This window comes from Peromyscus eremicus, chromosome 9 (genome assembly GCF_949786415.1).
Source record: "Peromyscus eremicus chromosome 9, PerEre_H2_v1, whole genome shotgun sequence".
Lineage (NCBI taxonomy): Eukaryota > Metazoa > Chordata > Mammalia > Rodentia > Cricetidae > Peromyscus > Peromyscus eremicus.
Genome location: NC_081425.1, coordinates 54,130,603 through 54,156,751, shown reverse-complemented (window position 1 = coordinate 54,156,751; position 26,149 = coordinate 54,130,603). Strand labels below are relative to the sequence as shown.

The window sequence follows — 26,149 nt, the reverse complement described above, 5'->3', positions numbered from 1 at the left end:
GGTCTTGTCTCATTCTCCTCCCTTAAATCATCTTGTACTTTTGCTTCCAGTGGTTAACGGTAAATGTTTTTAGGTTAAACTCCCCCAAACTTGCTTCTTGCAGGTGCTAATCTGAAAGGCGTGGATATGGAAGGAAGTCAGATGACAGGAATTAACCTTCGAGTTGCCACCTTAAAAAACGCAAAACTGAAGAACTGTAATCTCAGAGGGGCAACTTTGGCAGGAACCGACTTGGAGGTGAGGCTCCAGTCTCTGACAGTTTTAATGAGGAGCATTACTGGTGGGATCATGCAAGCTTACTGACATTGTAAGCACAGTAGTTGGCCGGGAAGCTCACTTAGCATGGCTGGGTGCTGGAAGGTTGTTGCCCTTTCAGTGATTTTTTCTGAAGGTGGGCATGGAGACTCATACCTGTAATCCCAGCTAAAGTGGAAGGATTGGAATTGGGAGCCTGGACTGGACTAAATAGTGAGACCCCACACCCCTCCTCCCCTCCAAGAAGTGGGGTAGCGGGGAGTCATTTGCTTCTTGAATGACTTTGAGTTCCAGAATTAGATCTGATCTGGTATCTGTTACAGGTACCAGCTCCAGATGCAGAGGGAGACTAATGCAGTGGTCAGTCAGCATTGATTTCATTTATCTCTGTTTTCTTGGATCTTGCTCAAGATATACTACATGTTTCATAAATTTTAATTCCAAACAGAATTTAATAGGCCAGATTATTTTTTAAACTACTTGAGAAATGTAAATCATTTCCAGGTTTAAGATAGATTCAGAAAAAGCCCATTTTAACCTGGCATCATGTTCAGTTTGAATCTCAGCTTGAGATTTTTTATTTTGTTTATTATTTTTCATAAGACCTGTATTCTATGTGTTCTTGATTTATAGATTAGGTAGCTTGTTTGTTTGCTTATAAGAACTCGTATAGCTCGAGCTATATATGATTTTCTTTTCTCAGCCCCCACAAGTGCTGGAATCATACGTGTGTGCCTCCATGCCTGGCTAAGTGGCTGCTGTCTACATAGTGCTGTCAAATGCTATTTCCTCCACTGAAGGGTGTGTTGCGTATCTGTGCTGTTAAGTACAGTGGCCACTTAACCACTTAGTTGTTGGACGTTTGAACTTGGTACCACTGAAACACTCTTCTAAAGAAAATTACTTCATTTTAATTCATTTAAACTTAAATAGCTACATGTTTCTGGTAGCTGTGTTCTATTGAACAACATGACATGTGGCACAGATAGAATTGTATATGAAAATTTAGATTACTGTAGACTTCTTGATTTGTTTTGTTTTAGCCTTGATCTCTTGATAGTTCTTAGGATCAGAGCAGCAAATTCCTTTAATGGCAAAAGGAACTGGCTTTGCACCATTAATATAGTCCTTTCAGTTCTTTTTTCTTTATATTTATGAGTGTTTTGCCTGCTACATATGCTACATATGCCTGGTGCCCATGGAGGTCAGAAGAGGCCATTCAATGGATCCCTTGGAACTTGAGTTGCAGATCATTGTGAGCTGCCATGAATACTGGGAAAAGCATTTAACTGGGGCTTGCTTACACTTTCAGAGGCCTAGTCTATTATCATCATGGTAGGAAGCATGGCGGCAGGCAGGCATGCTGCTGGAGAAGTAGCTGAGAACTACATCCTGATCCATAAGCAGAGGGTTGGGGGGAGGAAGGGGGAGCGAGTACGCACCTGGCATGGGCTTTTGAAATCTCAAAATCCACCCCTGGTGACACACTTCCTCCAACAGGGCCACACCTCCCAATCCTCCTAATCCTTTCAAACAGCTCTACTCCCTGGTAACTAAGCATTCAAACATTTGAGCCTATGGGGGCCATTCCTATTCAGACCACCACAGTGCATTAGTAGAAGTGTTTCAAAAATGGGAACATTTGGAAATATTGTTCTACCATGTCCAGAAATAACTTTATGGGGAACCAAGTTCCATCCTAAATCACTTGAGCTCCATGAGTCTTGTTTTGTCTTACAGAACTGTGATTTGTCGGGGTGTGACCTCCAGGAAGCCAACCTGAGAGGTTCCAACGTGAAGGGTGCCATATTTGAAGAGATGCTGACACCATTACATATGTCCCAGAGTGTCAGATGAGAGCGGCAAGAGCTGGAGGAAGAGGTCCCTGATGAAAAGCTGTCCTCATTTTCTTTCTCCATCCATCGAGTTGTCCAGAGGAGATACCATTGTAAGGGAATTCGAGGCAAATGCCTGTTCCCAGAGGTGCATAAGAGGAAACAATTGAGTTTCCCCGCATTGTGACTGTAACAGAAGAACACTCTGTTTATAGATGTAGGGAAGTAGATCATGCTGCTGCATTTCCAGTGGAGGTGGGGCATTTGTCTGGTTTCTGACCAGGAGTAGTATCTATTATATTTGCTTTTATATAGGCATTGTGTGGAAGTACCATCTTGGTTTAAGATGCATTTGAGAATTTTAATTTATGAAAAGCACAATATATGCAAATATATTTATTGAACACCTAGATGCAGTAAGGATGTTTAAATTGTTAAACGTCTTGAAAACTGAAGAGTTGTTCAGGTTTATAAATAGCTTTAGTGATGCCTTCCCTCTTCAAATCCCTATCATCATGCAAGTGTGGTGAGGGTAAGACTCCTTATGGCTCTTTTCTGATTCCTTTCTGTAATGTTTACTTTTTGAGAAAAAAAAAGACAGTAGCTAAACTTGAGTCATATTCTGTCCTCACATTTTGAGACAGGATGGAAGGAAAGACCTCATAAATCATTCTGCAGGAGAAGGACGGATCCACCAGTTGCTGCAGCTGTGCATGCTGCAGCTGTACATGCCTCAGCTTAGGGCGAGTTCCATTCTGCACCAGATTAGGCTGCTCTGTCCACTCACTAGTCCAGTTCTCATGCTCAGTTATCACAAGCATAGAAAGATACTTCTGAACCAAAATACCAAGCTGTATCCTCAGCACAGTTCATGTAGTGCCAAGTAGTTTATACAGGACCAGCTTAAAATAGATATTCAATCTAAATCCACTGCAGTTGGAGCTATAAAGTATGAATAAATCCTGCAGAGTCCCCTGTGAGAAAGCAACATCAGATAATTACAGCTAAAATCCTACAGTGGGGACTAAGGAATTCTAAACTGATGGTTTGATTGTAGCCACCAAAAAAATTGATGACTAAAAATTAAGCATTTGACTAGTATAAGCAGCATTATCAATCAGTCAGTAACTGTGGCTCTTAAATTTTTTTTTTCTGTTGTCTTGTTTGTAAGTGAAATTTTAGTCCAGTTTTCTTGTGCAACAACAGCAGTGGGGTCTTCTTAGTGGGTGTCCCGGTGTCCTTACGTGTTTTCTAAGAGCAGGGATAGAAGCTGTGTCCAAATGGGTTCTAAATCCTACAGACTGGTCAGCTTGAGGTAGTGAATCATCACAGGTGACCTTGTCTCCTTCAGGAGAGTGGCATGTCTTCATTATTCTGTAGCTTATTCTTCTATCTACATATGCAAAGCTTTCCTTCACAGTAAAGGGCTCACATGCACAGTGGCAGGAGAGTGCTCCTTTACAGGGAGAGGAAAGCAACTTTGAAAATGAATTATTTTCTTTGCATTATTATTTTTACCAAGACAGAGAAGTATTGTATTGAGAGATACCTATTTTCATAATCAATATGTGCCTAAATTATATTTAACTCATTTCACTGCACTCTATTTTCAGTAATTATAGACTGTGTTCATTCACTGAATGGTCCTCTGCAGACAGACTTGAGACTGCAGAAGCAGCTGAAAGATGTAAACACAGTATGCTTGGGAACTGCAGGGTTCAGATCTGATGTAAACTGCATTAATAAACGGTGTGGAACGCTGACAGGCTGTTTCTGCTCTTGCTTTTGAAAGTCAACATTTTTTCCATTTCACACAGTTACTCATGATGGTGCCATGCAGGAGCCAACTGCATAGTGCCCTTAATGGATTAGTTCTGTAGGACAAGCCATTAAAGCAAATTCACTACGTGGTTTCATGATCCTCTTTTCAGAGACTACCATGCTACAGCACTTTTGGTTTTACATTGAGGAAGATATCCAGTGGTTTGTGTTGCTCTGTAGCTGACGAACATCACTGTTCATTTGCTGTGTTGAGCAAGAAAAATGGTTTTGCCTGAAGTCTAGGGAAGAGTCCTGAGAAAGGGCAGGGCTCCAAATAGTAAAACCTGTGTTATCCTTAGCAACGATCATGTGTGTATACAGGCTAAAATAGACTTGTGGGAGGGCTGCAGAAAGGGTCTCAGCCAAAATCAGTTAGATGATTTCCGGTGGTCAGATTCAGTTCTCCACTTCAGTAACTGTCTAAGGCACGGTGTGCCAGACTCTGGTATGGTCAAGTTCCTCAGCAACCATTTGAAGAGATTTGGAGTAAGAAATGTAAAGTCATTATGATAGCTTTCTCTATTAATCAAGACCTATTTTCTCCAGTTTATTTTATGAATGTTATTTATGTCATAAGCCCACACCAAGTCACTTTTAAATCACTTTTTATACATGAAAAATTCTAGAATGACATTAAATTCCCCCAAGGAAGTAGTATCTTTAAAATGAAAAGCGTCAAACTACAAAGAAAAGTGGTTTCATTATTTCAGGATAAAGCATGTTCCCCAAGGCTTCATTCTCAGACCTCTCACTGCCTGGCTTAGTGGTGTGAGCTACAGTTAGCCCCACAGTCCTCCTGCTGAGATTTTACATTAGGGCAAGAAAGAGGTTGTTCACCTGTCATTCAGGAAGGTACAAAAGCATTGTGGTCATTTTGAGCTACTTAAATGCTCAAAATGAAGTAGTTTTCCCCTATAAAAACGTTTTTGAATTTAGAAAAGAAAATTGTGACAATTATAAAGTCCAGTTATTTAAACCCAGTTGATCAATTTCAGGTCTTTGGTAAGTTGGCTTAAGCATGCAATCATGAGAGATCTATAAGTATGTCTCTAAGCCTCAAAACCTCACTGATTGCATAATGGCTTAATAGCTTATTTGATGCTGTAGAAAGTAGGACATTGGTTTCTGTCCTTAGGCTCTGTGTGACCTGAGACAAGACTAAGTGTACTTAGGCCAAGGCATATCTGTATTTTCAGTCTTGTGTTGCCATGTTCACAAACGTTTTTAAACGTTTTAAAATCGATATAGAAACATTGAGGCTCACTGACGACAGGGGTCCACATCTTTATCATACTGTTAGTACTAGCCAAATGCCACAGTTTTTTGTTTGTTTGTTTGTTTGTTTTTTGTTTTTTTTTCCTTGAGTGACACTTAGAAGCACATCTCTAACAAACAAAATACAGTGGACCGTTTGAAGCAAACTTGTTTCAACTTGAGGAGTTCTTACTGAAAACTCACCTCACTTGCACGTTCTAGTGAGATGAGGTCCCACTGTTTGTGTCAGAGTCGCATGCTAGTGAAGTTACTAAGTGAAATGATAGTCACTAAAGTCCCTCTTCCCTCGCCTATCATGAGGAGTGGGTGGAGATCACCTAGGAAGCCTGAGAGTAGTACTTATCACTAGAAACCCTTACAAGTGGAATTATTTCAGAGAACATGGGGCAATGACTGATGGGGTTAGTATCCTACCATCGATGTTGCCAATCTCAGCTGTATAAGATCAAATACCGTGTTATTTTGAAAGCATTACAGTGTAGGTAGTGTACCAGCTTTTACAATATATGGTACATAGATAGAGGTTTCATTCTGTATCAGATAAAATATCTTGGAGGCTGAAATCAAGGCGGGTCTGCCAAACCTGGTCAAAAGGCCCTTCATTTATTCAGGGACTCATGGAATCTCTATGTGTTGAATGCTGACTAGATGCAAAGAGTTATTAACGGGCAGGAAGCACAGAACTGACTTTCATAGGTTATAGACATTTCTTATATTCATGTGTGTGTATGTGTGCATGAATGCCACACAGCATGCACATGGAGTTTAGAGGACAACTTGAGAGAATCAATTCTCTTATTCCACCGTGTGGGGCCCTGGCATTAAATTCTGATCAGCAGGCCATTTCACCAGCCCTAAATTAGATGTTTTAGATTGGGAACAACAAACACCATGATTATCTGATTTAAAAATTTTCCTTTTACAGAGACCCAAATGCTAAGACTGGCTCCCCAGGCCAGCTTTCTGTATTTGTTGCTTAACTTCCCTGTGAAAGTGTGTGTGTGTGTGTGTGTGTGTGTGTGTGTGTGTGTGTGTGTGTGTTTAACTTACCCAAGACATCGATTTTCCTTGAACTCCATAGGGCTCCTCAGGGGAGCACAGCATAGCTAGATTTTAATCCCTTAGAACGGTGACTTCAGCTGTGAAAGTTTTAGCTAAGATTTTAATGACCAGGTTTAACAGATAGACCAGCAGGTGTCCCAATTACACTCTCCATTAAAAGGCTTTTGGTGAGGATTTAAATGTTATTATTAAAACCATTGTCTGTACTGCACTGCACCTCGTCATTCAGCTGCGGGGAAGATTTCAGTGTCCCAGGAAAAAAAAATTCGTATAAAAAGGAAGCCAGGAGAACAGAAACATCGCAGCACTCAACTCACCAAAGAAGCTTGGTATCTCTGGCTTTCACTTCCCAACAGGTAAAATTCTTTGTACTTCTACCACTATTTTTAATGCTGCTTGTTACTGTATGTCGAAAGGGGATTTTGCACTCAAGGGTCAAGTCTAGATGTGATGGTATCCAAGGAAGCCTTGCCCTTCACTGACTGACCTTATCAACCACCAGCCTTGGGGGAGATCCAACCTTGGAGGAGCCCAGCAGCTCATGGCCCAGTGTTGGACATTGATTTTTAACTTCATCCCCATCAGATGAAATTAATTTGGAGGCACGTTTTTTATCAACTAACTCTAGGCTTACTTGGCAAGGAGCCATTCGAGCTAGGTGTCTCCACCCAGATCAGTATAGAGTTCTCTCTCGGTCTTGAAGCTGGTCCGACCAGCTGTAATGTCTTAAAAACTAGATGGCAGACAGGAACATGCCAGCAGTGCCACGGGGCAGCCATTTAAAGTCAAGCAACCTCTTATTAACCGGAGACATCTAGGAGGAGCTGCTTTTTCAGAGCTGATGGCCCAGTTCTAACTTCATGAATGACCAAGTTGAGAACTGCTTGTAAGGGGGAGGGTACAGGCAAAGTGAATTTGGTAAGAGATGAATTATGGGTTTCAGGTAACCAGAGAAATAAAAATAAAAATGGGTTACGTTGCCATAAAAAAAAAAGTGCTGAAGATGCCAGAATCAAGTACGGGTGCTTGTCCCCAATGTCTAAGATGCTCAAGACAGGCAGATGCCCCGGTGTTTCATTGTCTGCATGAACTACATCCCAGCGCACGACTCCCTCTGCAGCACAACTCCCTCTGCAGCACGACGCCCTCTGCAGCACGACTCCCTCTGCAGCTTCTGCAGGGCCAGTGGTGCAGATGCTGGTCTCTGTGATGCACTCTTATTTTCACTCACTCCAGTCTGGGTCTGTCATGATGGTGTCTTGATGTCCCTTAGAGTGGAGATGATCCCCAAGCTGACAGCTGCTGTGCTTCTGCTGAGTCTGTGTTTGGAAGGCTGCTCCAGCCAGCACTGGTCCTATGGCTTGCGCCCTGGAGGAAAGAGAAACGCTGAACACTTGGTTGATTCTTTCCAAGAGGTAAGCTTCCCCGCACTGCCTCACCTCGAGCTGTGTGGGCCGTGCCGTGCGAGCCCCAGTGGCGTTACTCAGTTTACCCTAGCTACTGACTGCAGTGAGACAAGACTCCATGGAGCGGAAGCCAGGTTCCTCCTTGCACCTTTGCCAGAGACAAAGGACACAAACGGCAGGACAGATGTGAAGAGAGTGAAACACCAAGTTCATGATGAGGCAGCACCATGCTCTCAAGTATCTATCATTAAATCAATACTCTTGTATAATTTACCAGCAAGTGTCTACATCCAGGACACAGTGCTGTTATGCTCTCAAATATCTATCATTAAATCAATACTCTTGTATAATTCACCAGCAAGTGTCTACATCCAGGACACAGTGCTGTTATTTCTTGTCACCGATAGAGACATTAAAGAGCCTGGAGAATGTTTAACTCCATGCATTATCAAACTTAAGATTGTGAGGTGGAAAACGTACTAGATTTAATTTCCTCCAGATTAGGCTGCGGTGCCAGCACCAGCATTAATGTCTGGACACTTACCTTAAAACTTCACTTTAGGATGGGGACGATTACATGAAAGAAGCCATTTATATTAGCTGATTAGTCCAACCAGTAACTCAGAGCTGAGAAGAAACGTAGCTGAGAAACTTAACCAAGGTATCGTCTGGTTTTTGAAGATACAATGAAGCCCCAGAATCTGGAGCCAGTTTCATTTCTGTTGTGGTAAAACACACTGACCAAACGTAATTTAGGAGAAAACGGTTTATGTGGCTTACAGTTCCAGCGAGTCCATCATTGTGGGGAAGTGAAGGCAGGAACTCGAAACAGCTAGTTACATCCATAGTCAAGAACAGAGACAGAATAAATGTACGTATGCCTAGTACCCAGCTTACTTCCCAGGCCCCAAAGCCAGGGAATGGTGCTGCCCACAGTGGACTTCACCTTCCCATATCAGTGAACAGTCAAGAGAATCCCCCTAGATATGCCCACAGGCCATAGACAGTCTCTTCCCAGGTGCTGCTACAAACTGACTATTAAAACAACCATCACAACTCCGCCCCTCGTCAATTTGATACACAGACACACCACTTGAAGCCAGTTCCAGGCTAGACCTGGATCCACAGTGGTCTCAGCGCAGTCTGGGATAGAGTGAAACCCTGTTTGAAATACAACAAAAGAGCAGCAGCAATACGTAACAAACAGAAGGCCAGCCCAGTCAGGACTGTAACCCTCCTGCACTTTTTGTGTGCTCTCTGTTGGTGAGGCTCAGAGCACCTCTCATCTGAGAGAACACCATCTCTACTTGCTGTCCCCATCTCCTCTGAACTCCAGCTCACTCTTTAAAAAAGTGCATCCATGAACGCCCCAGACCCACAGTTCTCCAGGCCTCCCATTCAGCCTCAATGCCCAGTCCTCTCCACAGACAAATCTTGGTGGAAATGGAAAACTCTGTTTTGTTTCTTTATCGTCATCCCTGAGAATCTCATTCTTTATCTCCAGATGGGCGAGGACGTGGATCAGCTGGCAGAAGCCCAGCACTTCGAATGCACTGTCCACTGGCCCCGTTCGCCCCTCAGGGATCTACGAGGAGCTCTGGTGAGTTACAGTGGTCACCGCGGAGAGCTAGAGTCAGAAAGGAGTTGGGAAACAGTGACCTACCACCACGTCAGGGCTACCCGAGTCACTCCTGCAGCAGGGCCCTCGATATCTTACAGTGTCCACTCTGCTTAGATAGCACTCATGTTTGGAAACTATTTTTGTTCTGAAATAGATTTAAATGTCTATATAACCATTTATACTAATCCCAGATTCAGCCTTTGGAATGACCAGCAAATTTCTGCCCACTGTAATCCTCCAATTTTTCAAAGAATATTCAACCCCTCAGCTACTCATTTCTGAGCCGATTCCTGCCCTCGGCTTGATTCAGCCATTGCTTCCAGGACCCTGGGCACTGTAGAAACCAAAAACAAGGCTCTAGGTCACTCCTCTGCTTTGGATTACAATAGTCAAAACTTACAACGTTTATAACTCAGAACCACAGGTTTGACTTGTAGTTTTGTTAGGCCTAAGTGCCCACCATTCTCATTCTGTCTCCCCTCTGTCCTCTGGGTACTGGGTATTGATCCCAGGTAAGATCATGTACCAACAGGCACTGTACCACTGGATTATATCCTTAGCCCTCCTCCTACTTAAAAAACTAAGTCTTTTTAGTGTGAGACAGAGTCTCACTTTCTCAGGCTGGCTTCAGACTGGCGCAGCCCAAGCTGGACTTGAACTTGAGGTTCCCTTCAGTCTCCAGAGAAGCTACAGTTACAGGGGTGTGTAACCACTCTGGCTGTGATACTGGTTGTTCATGAGCACAGACGTAGGAAACAAACTGAACGGGAAAACTGAACCTAGAATTGAGTGTCAGTGTTGTGGGAGCCGCTTTCCTGCTCATTCACGGCACTCAGAAAGCCTATGGCCAACTGCCCGTGACTCAGAGGAGCAGGGAAATCAATCCTCGGGAAATGATGCCTGAAGATAAGATTGATTGTTAAAAATTTTCTCCATTGACTTCAAATTCCACCCAGTGGACAATGATGAAGGTAGGCAGACATCTCTGTTTCTTTCTTGTTCTAAGCTTGCTTATAGCCCAATCAAAATAACGAGCTGAAATTCCCCAGACATGGCATCCTGAGGGACTCCATGGAAAGGCCGATTTGACCCAGAGCCTTCCTCACAATGTCGTCCTTTTAGCCATGAATGCAGATTTTAGGATGTCAACAGCTACAAGACACTGTCGGACTGCCATGTTTCTAGTACTTTTGAATGAATGACAGATGCACCTGTTCTTCTTCGATCTGAATTTTAGAAAATACATGTCAGAAACAATGAAATTCAGCTAGTCATGCCAACATTGATGTGCGTGTTATGTATTTTTCAGGAGAGTCTGATTGAAGAGGAAAGCAGGCAGAAGAAGATGTAAATGCATTGGCCCCGAAGGATCCACAACGTCCAAGTATGACGTGGACATTGAAAGTTGTAGCTGTGTGGCTTTCGGCATTTGTATGCCCAGCAGCATGGATTTCGGAATAAAGTGATGTGTTGTGGATCAAGTACTGTGATGTGCCTCTGACTCTGAGCTCAGGATGCTCTTTTAAACTTCCTTTTTTTTTTTAATTCTTTGTGTCTTTCACATCATGCATCTTGATCCCATTCATTTCCTGTCCCTTCCATATCTTCCCTCTGCCCTTGGCAACCCCCACACCAAATAAAATAAAAATTTAAGAGAAAAAAAAAGAAAATTTCATCATGGAAGCTGTAGTGTGACACAGTGAGTCACGTAGTAAACCCTTTTATCCATATATCTTACTTGCAAGTGTTCATTGCAAGATCTGGTTCGAGGCCTCTGGTTTCAGCTATACTATCACACTGGGCCCTCACTGGGACTCCCTTGTATATCCTGTTATTGTCCTGTGTCATGTAGATACTGCAGCTTTGGGGCTGCAGGATCAGCCCCTTCACATGCTCCTGCAGATCGTAGATGAGGTGGATGTTGGGGTGGGCCAACTCATAACCCTGGTTCTGGGCCTGGGTGTTTGCAGGGTTGGTCAGCTCACCAGCTCACCACCACCACCACCACCACCACCACCACCACCACCACCACCATGAGCTCTCCAGCATTGCCCTAGCTAGTTCACCCCTTGCAGTGATAAGCATTGCCCTGGCTAGTTTACCCCTTGCAGTGATAAGCAAGGGGCGGGGCCAGTTCTGCTTTCATGCCCTCAGAGTTGGCTTTCCCACAGTTGCACCATCAGAGCCAGCTCTTCTGTTGCCCAGGCGAAGTGCAGGGGACAGTCTCCCAAGTGCTGCAGCTGGTGAGAGGCAGGCACAGCTCTCCAGCTCTCATGACCTCAGGGCCAGCTCTCCCATGCACATGTTCTCAGCAGGTTTGCCCGCATCCCTATCAGTTGGGTCAGCTCTACTGTGCTGCCTAGGAGAGGTGCACGGCCCACTTTCCCAAGTGCTGCAGCTGGTGAGGGGGAGGATCAGCTCCCTAGCGCTCCACAGGTGTCAGGGCAAGGTGGGGTGGATGCAGCTCTTTAGATGAGGACGTGGTAGATGGCAAAGAAACCACAATGATGTGTCTTGTTGACTAGGAGACGCAATCCATGGCTCACATCCACCTTGCATTCACGAAGAGAGTGGTCATATACTGGTTGAGGTCAGAGGAAGCTAGTTCACCTGGTTTCTATAGGATTATAACTGCATCCTGACTTCTAAAAGTCAGGTACACCCAGGGCCATGTGTTCGTGCTGCAGGGAAAGAACTGTCCTCCCTCTCCAAGTCAGCTAGAATCAATCCCATTGATGCAGAGGAGAGGCAGAGCCTTTTGGGCTCCTGGTCCAGTGCTCCTTCTGGCTCCATATTGTCTTGCCAGGTGGTATGAGCTTCAGGACTACTTCAGTTTTCTATTGCTGTAGCAAAATCCCTGAGGCTAGGTAATTTAGGGAAAGGTGGTTTCTTTTGGCTCACAGTTTTAGAGGCTAAACTGTCCAAACTTGGGAGGCCATATCCTTTACGTTGTATCACAATCTGGGGGACAGCATCATGTTGTGGAGCCACACGTCACAGTGGTATAGGATGTTCACAGAGGATGCTAAACACCGGGTGGCCTTTCACTTTATAACCGCCTATTCTCACACTAATTGACTTCATCTCACAGGACCTCACTCACTTTCATGAGACAGGCATTAGTCCACTCTGAAGGTGCTTTCACCATGATCCAAAGACCCACCTCTCCCTAAAGGTTTGACCACTGTGGGAACAGGCTTCCAGAATGTGAATCTTTAGGACACACACCACATCCAAACCATAGCAGGGACCAGGGCCTACCTACCACTGTTTTCCTTCCTGAGGACTTTTGTATTTAAGAAAAAGAAGTGTGCACAGTCCACTGGCGAGAGAACCCGGTGGTCCCTTGCCCCCCGGCCACCTTTCATCCTCCATAAGGACAGAGTCAGGCTTCATGCTAGATATACATGCACAAATATCTTCAAGCACGATGGGAACTAACCATGCCTGTCTTCACTTTGAAGTGATGGAACCGAGGCTCAGGGGTTAGGAGAGCCACTCAGTGCCACTGGATCTGCACTTACCACTCCCTAAACTGCACAGCAAGGAACAGCCGATGAAGCTGAGCCAGGGGACGGTTTGCTTGTAGGAACGGTTTGCTTGTAGGAACGGAAACAGGAAACGGGGGCTGATCGTCAACTTGGTTCTGTTGTGGCCACATCATGAGGTCCTAGATGTGACAACACAATCCTCACACATCCCCACAACTTCCAGGTAGCTATGGAACCATCGGAAAAACTCAAATTTCAGCAAATGCCCATGGAATATTGTAATTTCGGTTCTTTTTTAAAATAATACCGTGACTGGCAAGTGGAAGCCTACCATCTTTCATGAATGTTTCGGTTTGTTTTAGACAGTCTCATGTTGTTCAAACTGGCCTTGAACTTGCTATTAACGAACATAGTTTTTAAAAAGCAACAGACCTTCTTATACATTATACTTGGAGCATTGGGTTTCTGCTATCAAACATCATCTCTGGGGATAAAAAGTTGTTCATTCAGCTGCTATTGCTGTTACAGACCTGGGATGACACATGGCAATTTGCAAGCCTATTGGGTTCTCTTAATCCACAGATGGCCCCAAAGATCAAGGGGAATAGAGAATAGTAAAAATATTACCTTTACTAAATGTTAAATCTTTCCCTCTATCCCAAGACTACCCCTCAGTGTACCATATGTGTGTGTGTGTGTGTGTGTGTGTGTGTGTGTGTGTGTATAGTGTATAAGTGTAACAGCACTCAGAGATTCTGACAGCAGACAAAAGTAGAATTTCTTAGTCAGAATACACCTAGCCTAACATTCACTCATGCCTTGGGATGACTGCCACTTATATTTTTAATAAGCACATAGGGTAACCCTTTGACGCATAGACAACAGGACATTACTCGTTGTTAAAAGTGACATTAATTGGACCAGCTTAGATCCTCTTGCTTTATCCACTTATCCATGCCTATTTATCCATGAAGAACACATGAAACCTGCACACATGAAATAAATTCCCTTCAGAAAACTTTCAGCTCAGCTCAGACGACAAAGGCATGGATGGGCAGGGCAAAAAGAAACGAAAAGATTGCAGATTTTATTACTTCTGTTTAAGACAGGCACCGGGATCCCACAGTATGCATTTCAACAGGATCTGTAATGAAATGAGCCAGAGGGGCCCTGAGGGTGAGGTGTCTTGAAGGAGCCGTCAATAGGGAAAAACCATGAAGTCCATGATCTTATTTTAATAATCTAAGAACAATAACAAGCTAAACACAGAGTAAACTTTAAAATACATTTCCATTTTTAATTTACAAAATAAATAACAGCAAATATGAACAAAATTTTTCAACACACATCTCCCTAACTGTCCATGTACGAAATCCAATTATTTATAAAACCATGTGAAGGAATTTTGACAGGACTCTGGGTGAACAATCCAGGTGACTGAGAGATGAGCTTGGGCGTATATGTGGGAAACGAACTGTGGGTGGGCCTGAAGAGTCCACTAGAAGTTACTACCCCAGAAGGAAAGGTATTCCTCTCATAGGTAACAACTAATGGTTTGACTCTGAGCCTATCCAAAGAGAAGCTTCACTTTTTCCAATTTTTATTTCTTCTGCTGTACTGAGACTAGGACCCAAGACCTCGCAGGAGCTAAGCAAGTGAGCTACATCTTCAGCACTTCCAATAATTCTAAATAACATACTTAGAGAGGAATGAAAATGTGCAAGGAAGCAGTAGTCATCAACTTCCCAAAGTACACGAGGAAAGTGTGATCCTTAACAAGGGATCAGAGGTCTAGGCACAGCAGGCCAGGTGGGTGACTCTGGAGACAGGCTGCTGCAGAGAATTAGGACAGTTTGAACCAATATCGAAAAAATAGATGCTAGACTCATTAATATCCACAAATCTTCTGTTCCTAATAGCCAGGCCTGGGAGGCTCAAAGCACCAGTAGAGGATGCAAAATGTGGATTCCAGTTCATAAAGCAAAAGCCTTTGGACAGAAGTCCCAATTCATTTGTTTCCTTAGAAAGAGCCTGCCCAAGTCCATGCAGTCTCAGATATAAAACAGACAAGGAAATGGACTTGTGATATGGTGCATCACATCTGCCATCCTGTGTTGATGGGACGGGTCTAATCCCTGTTTCATTATACCTGAGAAGTGTGAGGGTGAAGGCACAAACTTGGAAGGAGCTCCCAATTATGTTTCACAGAACTGTGCCACTGGCACTCAGGCCCCTGCTGGGCTATGGGAGTCATGTCTGTCTGAGAAAAGGTCACATGGGTGTCCAGCGATCGAACGACGTCTCTTGTCTGCACACCTGTGATTTATGGACTCACTGTATATAGGTTGAACTGCAAAATGAAAACGTGCTCCTCAATCTGGAGGCAACTGGAAGGGAAAGACTCAACTTGGCAGTCAGTGATGAGGGTGGTTATCATCCCATCTCAGCTCTTGTGAGACACCTTGTTTTATCCAAGGTGGCTAAGTGTATCACGGCTGACCCTGGCTGGAGTCAAGCAAGGGGTGGGGGTGGAGGGAGGAGGCAACCCATTGCCAAGCAGCCTTGTTCAGGGCTTTCTTTTTGATAGAGTGCTGATTTCTGATCCAGTATCACCCTAGAGTCAATTTTGTAGCAGGCTGTTTCTACGGAGTGCACCGAGGGGCTAGTACTGTGTCTGGCCTTCAACAAGTGTATACTGAATGAAATCTTCCTTAAAAAAAAAAACATCATCTCAAAGCAAGACAAGTCACCATGGCAGAGAGGGAATGAAAAAAAAAAAAGTGATGTAACAATACCTCAAATCATAAGGATTGTGACAGTCTCAGGGCTGATTTCAGTGCCTTTCAATACCTCAGAGGTCTCAGCAAGGGCAGTAAAAACTGGTCCTTCCTGCCCTCTGCTTCTTGTCCCTTCTATATTTAACATCATTGCAGTCTTCAATTTTAGGACAGATAATGATTTTCTTTTAATCAAATTAACCCCTTCTTCATCCATAGCTTCTGTGCCAGCTAGTTTTATGACAACTTGATACAAGCTAATCATAGCAAGAGAAACCCTAAGACAGCTTCCCAAAGAAGTGACTCTCCCAGTGCCCTGCAAATCAGTACCTACAACATCACCCAGAGTCCTTTGTGTCAAGGCAGCTGAAAGCTATTATTTTCATTAATGTGGAAAGGGAATCATGGGGAAAATGCCTTACTAAAAACAGGGGGACGGGGAGGGACGACACCTCTGGGCACTGACAGGTCCAGCTCTGCTCAGAGATCAAACTCAGAACTGCCTTCTACTACTCTGCAAGTCTAGGCTGGGAACTTGCTCTTCTTTTCCCATCCTACTTGTGTGTTTCCATGGCAGCCAGCAAAGCACAGTGACATCTTCAAATCTTTTCTAGTCAGTCTGCTACAGCTCTTCTCAGAAGTCCCAAGCTCCATGGATGCCCTCTATCACCCTTCTGGGGCCTTCCTGCTTCTTTGCAGGGCTTGGATCTTTTCACTTAAAATAATCTTCAACTCTTATTAACTCTTCCATGCAAATGGTGCCCAAGGCCGCCATCTTTTAGGGAAGAGCTGCATACCTGAATTCACCCTCAAATACCTTGAAGAAAAATGAACAGTATCAAATCCTACCCACGTCTAGGAGAGGAAAGAAAGCCACTGATTGCATGACCCAATTCCACCTTAATGGCCTCCCATAAGCACCCATGTGGGAGGTAATGCCTCCACTTTCAAAAGTGAGAAAGCAAACAAGCAGAGAACTTCAAATGTGAAGTTGATGGTGACACCCGGGACTTCAGACCAAAGCAATTTAAAATTTCAGAGCCTGTGTGTTTTTTCACGATCGCATGTGGATGCTCCTTGATGGAAGTAAAGAATTGAGATTTGCATGACTTTTCTAGGATATGCACACTAACTTCTCTAGTGCTGTGCCAGGCATGTCTCTGGTTTTTGCTTCCTTGATCGCGGTGATGAACCAGGCGCAACTCTCTTAACCATGGTGGCATTGAAAGAACCTGTGCAAAAAAAAGCAGCAGGTAGGCAGGTGCAGATTCTCACAGCTGAAATCCCTCTGCGCACTTGAACTTGGAAGAATAGATTCAGGACAAGGTCATTGACAGATTCTAGCATGCCCACGGCAGCTTTCAGTTTTGCATTCAACACCCAAGTCTGAGAGAACTATCTGGGACTTTGCAGATACCATTCTAGCTTGGGGCTAGGCACCCAGGACTTTGTTAGAGGTGTCTTTTGGATCTACGGGTTATCTTGGGTACATCCTATGTGAGCAAGCTGGGCTGTTAGAAAAAGCCAATAGTCCACTTTCTGTGTATAGCCGCAATTTCTTTATGTACAAAATGAGGGGTGTGTGTGTGTGTGTGTGTGTGTGTGTGTGTGTGTGTGTGAATTTTAAAACCTGCTTAACTCAAAACATCTGTACATCTTGTGGTCATTTATGTGAACAAAATATTTGGGCATCCAAGTCACCCTAGTTTTTCCTTCTGAAAGGAGTATGGACATTAGTACCATTAGCAAGCAATCAAATTAATTCTATGATCAAGAGGAATAAATAATCAAAGGGAATATTGCACTGTATTCTCCAGGGTAAAAAATCAAGTAGCAGGCAGAGACCACCTTGTTGGGCCAACAGGGTCTAGAAATGTAGGACCATGGTTCCTAGGTTCCTCAGTGCCCAGGATTTGAGCTCAGAGGAAAGAAGAAGATGAGAAACAGAGTACACAAGAGCTCCCAAGGAGTCCAAGGCACAACATGTGACTGCTGCATGGCGAGGACCATTCATCAGGAGAGTGCCTGAATGTGAGTCCACGGAATCTCAGAGAAGCCATCCACACCTGAGAGCATCCCCACCTCCGTTACCCACGTGCTCTTTCCCTCAAAGGAGACAGCAGACATCAGGGAAAGAGAACCACGGCAGCTCCTGGAGTGTACTTGGTGTCTGGCTCTTTCAGGAGGTTAGACAGGTCAGGGATGCAGGCAGGCAGGAGAGAAGACGTCTTGAACACAGCAGTTCAGAAGCAAACTGAGAAATCCACACAGGAGTCAGTTGCTGGGGCTGTTCTCCCCTCCACTGTCACTGTAGGAGAGTTGTCGGAGGCATCTGCAGATCCAGCAAGTCAGTGGGGGTGAGGCCAACATGCCATCATGGGACAAGGAGAGCATTTCTTTGTTCATGTATACAGATGGCCAGTTCTGGAAGTTCCGTGGGTTAAAGGGGATATGGCACAGCCTTCAGACGGATAAAGCAGTTCTGAGTGGGGAATCACCTCAGTACAGGAAGCAGTGCTGGCAGGGAGCCCTGCATGGTGGGCCATCCTTTCTGGGGGCCCTTCTCAGGCAGCAGCGGTCCAAGGCACTCAGAGGTGCAGAGCCAGAGTGACACTGTCACTGAGAGCCTGGCTCAGAAGAGAGCATGCCTGACTTTCGTGCCTTTGGAGGGGGTGGGGGCGGAGCTTTGGCTTCTCTCCGGACAGGCAGGGGGGGTGCAATCTGGGGAGGAGACACACGAAATTACAAACAGTCCTCCTTTTTATTTCCAATCCATCCTTCTTCCATTCCACACATTCATTCCATTGTCAAGTTGATGAGCATTTATACTGTCTATACAAGACCAAAGGGAATGATACTCTTGTTCTCTTGAGCTGAACTAACATTCTCTCTTTCTCGCACTCTCTCAAGGTTTACATCACCAACACTTGGGTACCTGGCATATACTTAAGAAGCACTTAGTAAATATTTCCTGAAAGAAGGAATGAAACCCGTCTGAGTCTACTGCAGAACCAACACCTGTCATCCAGAAGTGACACTTTGGTATGAACTTGAACTCACTCATCTTACTACCAGTGTGCGAAGCAGAGAACATGCCTCCTTCAGTCACATGACCAATGAAGCAGGCTGCTGGCATATTTCCCTTCTCGTCTCCAGAGGCTTCAGGAGTGAAGCAAACACCGGCTACAGTGTGTGGCCACGTGTGTGGGAAAGCCTCTCCTCTTACACAGCGTGGACAATGCAGGGTTGCCTTCCCGGCGGTGGTGCTTGTGGCCACACGGACCGTACCCTACAGGTTCCTACCTCGGCTGAGTTCCTCTGGCTGCTCTCATAGGGCTTGCTTTTGGGGGGAGGTGGAGGAGGGACGGCAGCCATCAGCCCATCTGTCTGCAAAGATGGGGAGCCTGGAAACGATACAAAGGAGACGGAGTGAAGGATTTACTTCTGTTCTTCATAAAGATAATGCTTGCCACCAGAGCACCTAGACCAGCCTGATACACATTGCTGTAGCCATTTCTGAGGTTTCTATGGAAAGAAAGGAGAAGACCTCATACCCTGCCTGACCACAGTTGCTCTTTACTTCCCCAGAAAGCTGCACACAGAATTCTGAAGCATAAATTCCAATGTTTACTCTTAAGCTAAGGATGAGAACATTTTCTAACTTTAGGGAACTATTCTCTGTTGTAGAATATTATTTGAAGGTGTGTTACTTTTGTTTATGTTGCATTTGTTTAACTCTGTGAAGCTGTGTTACTGTGCCTGTCTAAAACACCTGATGGTCTAATAAAGAACTGAACAGCCAATAGCAAGGCAGGAAAAACGATAGGCGGGTTTGGCAGGCAGAGAGAATATTTAGAGGGAGAAATCTGAGAGTAAGAGAAAGAAGGAAGTAGCCAGAGAAGGAGGAGGTCTTCATGGGCCAACCATCCAGCTACACAGCAAGCCACAGAGTGAGAGTAAGATTTACAGAAGTAAGAGAATGGAAAAAGCCCAGAGGCAAAAGGTAGACAGGATAAGCTGTTAAGGAAAGAAACAAGCCAAGCTAAGGCCAGACATTCATAATTAAGAATAAGCCTCTGTGTGTGATTAATCTGGGAGCTAGGTGGCCCACCAAAAGAGCTAAAAAACAAACAGTTCTCCAATGTACTCTAAGTATTTAGGGAAACATGCACATTCTGCAGGAAGCTTCATCTGTCTGTACGTAACTCTTGACTCTATTGGCACTGGTGGGCATGTTCTCCCCATGCCTCTGCACTATGGGAACCTTTGTCTGGAGTGCTGCATATGCCTGGCTCCAGATTAATAGCAGCATGCAGGATGAGTCTGGCTACTCAGTGGTAACTTTGTAAGTGACTTGTGGTTGGAAAGGGATAGGCAGACCCTTAGGATTGCCACCGAAATACGCGCAGCCCCAAACTCCAGCCCTTTGATGATTCCAATGGCCACTGAACAGAATCCCTTTTGTAACAGCCGCATACCACTTGTGGCTGGTTTGATTAAGAATTGGCCAGATTCACAGCCATTTTCCATTCCCTAGCAGAATGAATCTAGGAGACATGGAGAAACTCACTTAGGGTCCTCGTAGCTTTGGGAGTGAGCGGAGGTGGGCTCAAGACTGTAGGCTGCAGGGGTGAAGAACCGTGGAATGGAGTCAGCCGGCTGTCCACCAGCTGGAGACTCTTTGGCCTCTGTGTTTTTCTGCCTGGGCTCTGGAAACAAGGAGGGAGACCAAACACATTACAACTTCATGGTGGACTTGGCAGACCTCAGTAAGACCCTGAACAGCCTTAAATGTCAGACAGAAACTAACAGAAGGGCTTAATTCCAAGCACTGTTTTCCTTTCTGTTCTCAAGTGTGCATGCACATGCATGTGAGGGCCAAGCTCCACTTGGGCTATCTCACTCTACTCCTCTCCACGATATAGCTGAACCCAAAGCTCAATGTTTGGGCTAGTCTGGCCATGCACTGAAACTTCATACAGGCTGTCATACCCACCCAATCCTCACACTCGGTGTGGCAAGTCCTTTACCTACTGACCCATCTCCCTACCGTCTCCACTTGTCACTTTTAAGGTCACCGTATTGTTACACAGCAGGCAGCTGGCAGAGATACTTGCTGGGAATGACATCAAAACAGTTAACTTTGGGCCTGGCCACTGGCTTGATTCTGACCATCTACGTTGGAAATAAGCAACCCTGAGTGTTAGCAAAAGTTGGCCTCGTAAACGCTTCTTTAAAGTTGAAAAGTGAAATGAGAATGTTTGCACCGACCCCTGGAACACAGTGGCAAGAGCTGCGATTCCGAGGGCAACCCACATGTTTACATTGTGGGTATGAGAACTTTGGCCAGTACTGACTTGGAGACGCGAAACTCTCCGTATTTGCTGTTCTTCCTGCCTGCCACCTGCAATCTGACACCACCACAGGATGCTGTGTCCTGAGACTCGTGCAGCCAGCCTTCTACCTGTGACTCAACGGCTGTGCAGTGACTGAAGAGGTGCTGGCTGAGGGATGGCAGGCAGTGGTGCCCCGCCAGTGTTTGCTTTTACTTGTTCTGACTTCTTCCTTTTATTTATTTAGTTATTTATTTTTTATTTTTATTTTTTTATTTTTTTACCATCATGTCAGGCTCTGGCGCTTTCTCTGCAATGACTTGCGACTTGCTCAGACTCCAGTCTTTCCTCTTGAACTTGCTAATCCGGTTCTCGCCATCTTCTTTGGGTGGCAGATCTTCAACTCTGGCACCTGACGAAGCTCTGCGCTCAAACAGTGGTTCCAGGATGGACCTGTCAGCCAGGAGGGTCAAAAGTCACAAAACATGGGTCCCAGAATGATTGACTTTACTTCAAAGCACCAGCAAGACCCTCAATTCCATCTTCACCCAGCTTCTCAGGTTCTCAGAGTCTAATTATCAAACAACTCAGGGTAAAATATACAGAAATGAGATTATCATGCGAAAGGGAGAAAATATTAGTGAACGTTTATCACTGCCCTCCACCTTGGGTGTTATATATTTGTTCTCCTGAGGATATGTGCATGTGTGTGCAGGTCACATGCGTGTGAAGGTCAGAGGTCAACACTGGTTGTCTTCCTCTATCACTCTCCACCTTATTTTTCAAGACAGGGCCTTTCACTGAACCCAGAGCTCACTGATTTGGCTGGAATGGCTGCCCAATGTGCTGTCAGAATCCGAGGTGTAGATATCCACACGCTAGGATGTCTGCAGCCACAGGAGGTGCACTGCATTCGGAGACAGTCTTTTTCAAGACACAGTAAATGAAAAGAGTCATATTCAGAGAATGCCATATAAATAAGCATAGAGAAGAGCATGCATTTAGCTGCTTGACTTCCTACAAAGAGCCAGGGGCTTGCAGGAACCTACAGCTCACATCAGTTCTGAGGTAGCACTGGTGGTCAGGCGCCAGGGACTGAGATGAGATCTGGGGGGCTGGGAAGACAGCTTAGTGAGTAAAGTACTTGTACAAGCGTGAGGACCTGGCGTTCAACGTTCAACCACCACCACCACCCATGTAAGAGCAAGTGGGCAAAGCAGTGTGCACCTGGACCCCCAGCACTGCAGGCAAAATGGGGGTTCTGGGCTCACTGGCCGGCCTGTCTAGTCACAGGTAAGTTCGAGACTCAGTGAGAGAACTTGCCTCCAAAGGTCAGGTGGAGAGTAACTGAGAAAGGTACCCTGCTGCCAACTCTGGTCTCTATGCATGCCTGCAAGAGGATACCTACATGCGCATGTGGTACACACACACACACACACACACACACACACACACACACACACACACAAAGAAACTGTCTACTGATGTTTCTAATAAACTGAATGTTAAAAACATGCATGAAGAGGTTGTGTGTGTGTGTGTGTGTGTGTGTGTGTGTGTGTGTGTGTGTTGTATCCTTTTCCACCTTTGGAATTTTGTACTATTTTATTCTGTGATTAATTGATAAAGCAAATTAAGTTTAAAATTGTTTTAAAAGTGATACATGTGAGGAGAATTAAACTGTGCCTAGAAGGCAACTGTGTTCAATAGGGAGCGAAATATTAATTTTTCATTTTCTATTTTTAGTAATAGTATTGTCAGTGATGTTCCTCATGAAGAATACGAGAAGTGAATGAGGCCCACGATTATGAATTATTCTCCTCAAAGGAGTGGTGTGCACACACACCAAGTCTCACCTTGGCACCCTCCCCAAGTGCGAAGATCAACCTTACCCATCAGATCCTGGCCTGGAGGGCGCATTGTCAGAAGAGTTGGAGGAGGTGGAGACCACTGACGAGGCCACGGAGGTGACAGAGAGCCTGCGCAGCGTGGAGGACAGGATGTAGGGCAGTACCATGGAGCCTGCGCGGCTTGGCTTCCTCTCCGTCAAGTTGGATGGCTGAAACACACGCAGCCCTCCAGGGTTAGCAGCCTGCAATGCAGCCCGCATGCTCTGAAGCAGCCACCCTGTTGGCCTGAACGAATGCAATGTTGACCTAAGAGCCAAGTCTAAGGAGGCCACAGAACTAAGCTGAACAGGGTGGAGTCTCGAGAAGCCTAGGACGCCATACTTTCATGCCAAATGTCACCAGGGAATCACCGTCCCCATGTGGAAAGCAAATTAAATTTGCTTTCTAACAATGGCTGGGTTCTAACAATGACGGAGTACAGTAGGTTGAAGGAAGGCTCAGTCTTGTGCTCCAGGAATGTGGGCACAAAAGACACACGTACCTAGACAATCGCAGGGGGAGGCAAAGTGTCAGGAAGAAAACTAAACCGGGCACTTTGAGTGGGGGGCAGAAGTAGCTTAGCCTGGCCTCGAACTCACAGCCATCCTTCTGCCTCAGCCTCCTGAGTGCCGAGATTACAGGCGTGCATCACCTCACCTGTCAGGACTGGGTATTTTGATGAGTGAAAGAGGTGAAGAGGCGGTGGGAGAGATCTTCTGGGGGAAACTCTAGTGGGGAGATGTGCAGAGCTATGATTTGAGGAAAGAATTTGAAATTCAGGGGTTCAAAACAAGACTGCTCAAGAGGGAAAGGTGAACTCAAGGACAGAAGATCACAGCAATGGACCAGAACCGATCACACCATCAATTGTGGGAGAAGACAGGATAGTAGCACACTTCCCCTCAGCTCCTGGACGGGGTAGGGATGAGGGTGGGGCATCCACAAAAAAAGATTAGGAAAAGCTATACAAATGAGGCAGGACAGGAGGAATGGCCAACGTGTGGAACAAGGAAACTTATATGCCTCTGAGTGTTCTCAAAGTGCCTGCCCAGTCCAGCCACCTGGATGAACAGTGTCAGCTGGCCATTTGTTAAAGTTGTAAACTTGGAATCTGAAACCAGTTATCCGTGTTTCAGAAGATCTCTGTTCTGAAGGTTGGTCAAGTGTGAGACTATCTAGCCCAAGGACGGTTGGATGACTACCGGTCGAACACGCTCTCTCCTGCCTGCCCATTACCTATCATCATAGGTACCATCACACCTATGCTGGTATGACTCATCTGAAACCCTGAGCAATGTCATGAGAGAGACCAGGGAAAGCTTGAGGGCCATTTAGACAAAGCTTACCAGCGTGATGACCCCATATAACTTCTCTACTTTCTCCTTCAGCTCACGGAAGCATGAAGACAGCCGGTCATGCAGTGGCTTGAGCTGCTCTGTCAGCTTCTCCCCGTGGATGCGGATCCCTTCTGTGAGCAGAGGTATCTGGAAGAAAAGGGCAGAGGGGAAAATTCAGATTTGGAGATTTGGGCAAGGTGGGATGGAGTTGGCGAGGCTAACGGACAGACACAATTATCTAATGAAAATACCACTTTTTAGTCTAGGCTGGGGATCTGTGTCAAAGGAACAGAGAAGATCCAAAGACTCTCGAGCAGCCAACTGGCAAGGCTAATACAACCGCGCACTGAGGTAGGTATCGGTCTTAGACTCAATCTCATGGCTGCTTTTCTAGCAGTTTGTATTGAAATGATAAGAAAAAGAGAGACCTGTATGTGCCAGCAAGAAACACTGGCTAGTAAACAGATTACAGTGTGTGTGTGTGTATGTGCGCGTGTTGCATGTATGTGTGTAAATGTGTGCTCATACATGTGGAGCCCATGGGACAACCTCTGCTGTCATTCCTGGAAATCATCCAACCTGTTTTTTTTTTTTTTTTTAAAGAAGGGTCTCTCACTGGCCTGGAATTTACCAACTAGGCTAGGATGGCTGGTCAGTAAGTCCACGAAATCTGCCTGCTTCACCTCCCCAGCACTACAAGAGGGTACTGACACACCCAGATTTATTCTCTCTCTCTCTCTCTCTCTCTCTCTCTCTCTCTCTCTCACACACACACACACACACACACACAAAAAAAAAATCACAATCACAGAGGGAAAGAGAAAGAGAGAAGAGAGACAGAGAGATAAGAGACTGAGAAAGACAGAGCAGAAAGCGGCCTGTAGCTATGTGTAAGCTCTGGAGCCTATTTTAGGGCCAAGGGCAGCAGACACCCACTGAGCACTGTGCACAGCTGGCCAGCTGCATGCCTCCCTGGCTACATACTTGTAAGGCAATCAGTCGCTTGAGCAGCTCCACCTTCTCCTGGTCCTCAGGGTGTTCTTGTAAGTACTTCTCTGTAAAAAAAGCCTAAAAGCAGAGCACATGCAAACATTACTTATGACACATTCCTGATCCCAGCAGAGAGAAAGATAGCTTCCAAAGGGAGAAAGCCTCTTATGGAGTGATAACCAGGAAGGCCTAACTGAAAACTTATCCCTTTCACAGGACAGCCCTTACTGTACAATGACTAATTCAGAAATGTATATTAAATAAATTCCTGCCTATATATGGGACAGCTCCCTTAATCCCCAAACCCATCCCATAAGTTGGGAAGCTTCCTCACTGTGCAGGTACCTGCAGCTCAGAGAGGTGACACCTGTGTCCAAGAGCACACAGTGGCCAGTAGAAAGCCAGAATGAGGTCACAAGAGTGACAGATCACAAAGCCTTCACTCTTCTGGGATACTGTGTACAAATGGAAACCAGAGTGCCATCCAATCTACTGCATCCTCAAAGGGATTTCCTGGCCACATGTATATTTATATTCAAGAAGACTCCCAAAATATTTAGCCACTGAACATGTACCATAACAGCTGAAAGATTCCTATTTCTAACAACTGTCCTTCAACTAGACTGAATTCATGACCTCCAATATAAATGGCACTCTAGCAAACCCTATCTATCCAGTGCATTACACACGGTCAGGACGCCTCTTATGCCATTTCAAGTAACAGATGTAACAACCAGTTAGACGAATCTACAGTGAAGCTGTGTGGCAGTTTGAATGAGCAATAACAGCAATAGGCCCCAGCTGGTGGTGCTCCTTGGGGAGGTAATGGGACCTGCAGGAAGTGGAGCCTTGCCGGAGGAAGTCCATCCCTGGGATGAGATTCGAGAGTTTAGTCTCACTCCATTTCCTGTTCCCTTCCTGTTTTCTGTGCGCGGATGAAAACGTGCTCAGCTAGCTTCCAGCTCCTGCCACCGTGACAGCCCATCCCTTCCCACCATGATGGATCCGATGCCTCTGGAGCTATAGCCAAATAAACCCTTTCTTCCTTAGGTTGCTA

At 45.3% G+C, this 26,149-nt stretch overlaps 3 protein-coding genes across 4 annotated transcripts in view; 2 read left to right on the top strand and 1 right to left on the bottom strand.

The window, feature by feature from the left end:
- The window catches only part of Kctd9 (potassium channel tetramerization domain containing 9), a 29,101-nt gene extending 25,248 nt beyond the window's left edge, over positions 1–3,853 (top strand). For both annotated transcript variants that reach the window (XM_059273418.1, XM_059273419.1), the window contains 2 exons: positions 104–237; positions 1,996–3,853. In XM_059273418.1, coding sequence (XP_059129401.1) covers positions 104–237; positions 1,996–2,112 — 251 coding nt within the window. In that variant the 3' untranslated portion in view covers positions 2,113–3,853. The remainder of the gene's footprint in view (positions 1–103; positions 238–1,995) is intronic.
- Positions 3,854–7,426: 3,573 nt separating this feature from the next.
- On the top strand, positions 7,427–10,900 carry Gnrh1 (gonadotropin releasing hormone 1). Its single transcript, XM_059274361.1, has 2 exons — positions 7,427–7,663; positions 9,159–10,900. The coding sequence occupies exons 1-2, from the start codon at positions 7,511–7,513 to the stop codon at positions 9,387–9,389; spliced, it is 384 nt and encodes a 127-aa protein (XP_059130344.1). The 5' UTR covers positions 7,427–7,510; the 3' UTR covers positions 9,390–10,900.
- A 3,137-nt stretch (positions 10,901–14,037) lies between these two features.
- Positions 14,038–26,149, bottom strand: part of Dock5 (dedicator of cytokinesis 5) — a 196,355-nt gene continuing 184,243 nt past the window's right edge. Inside the window, exons 46-52 of the mRNA XM_059273411.1 lie at positions 25,087–25,170; positions 24,112–24,249; positions 22,769–22,935; positions 21,161–21,329; positions 20,114–20,252; positions 18,847–18,947; positions 14,038–18,264 (exon numbers count right to left, since the gene is read on the bottom strand). Coding sequence (XP_059129394.1) covers positions 18,160–18,264; positions 18,847–18,947; positions 20,114–20,252; positions 21,161–21,329; positions 22,769–22,935; positions 24,112–24,249; positions 25,087–25,170 — 903 coding nt within the window. The 3' untranslated portion in view covers positions 14,038–18,159. The remainder of the gene's footprint in view (positions 18,265–18,846; positions 18,948–20,113; positions 20,253–21,160; positions 21,330–22,768; positions 22,936–24,111; positions 24,250–25,086; positions 25,171–26,149) is intronic.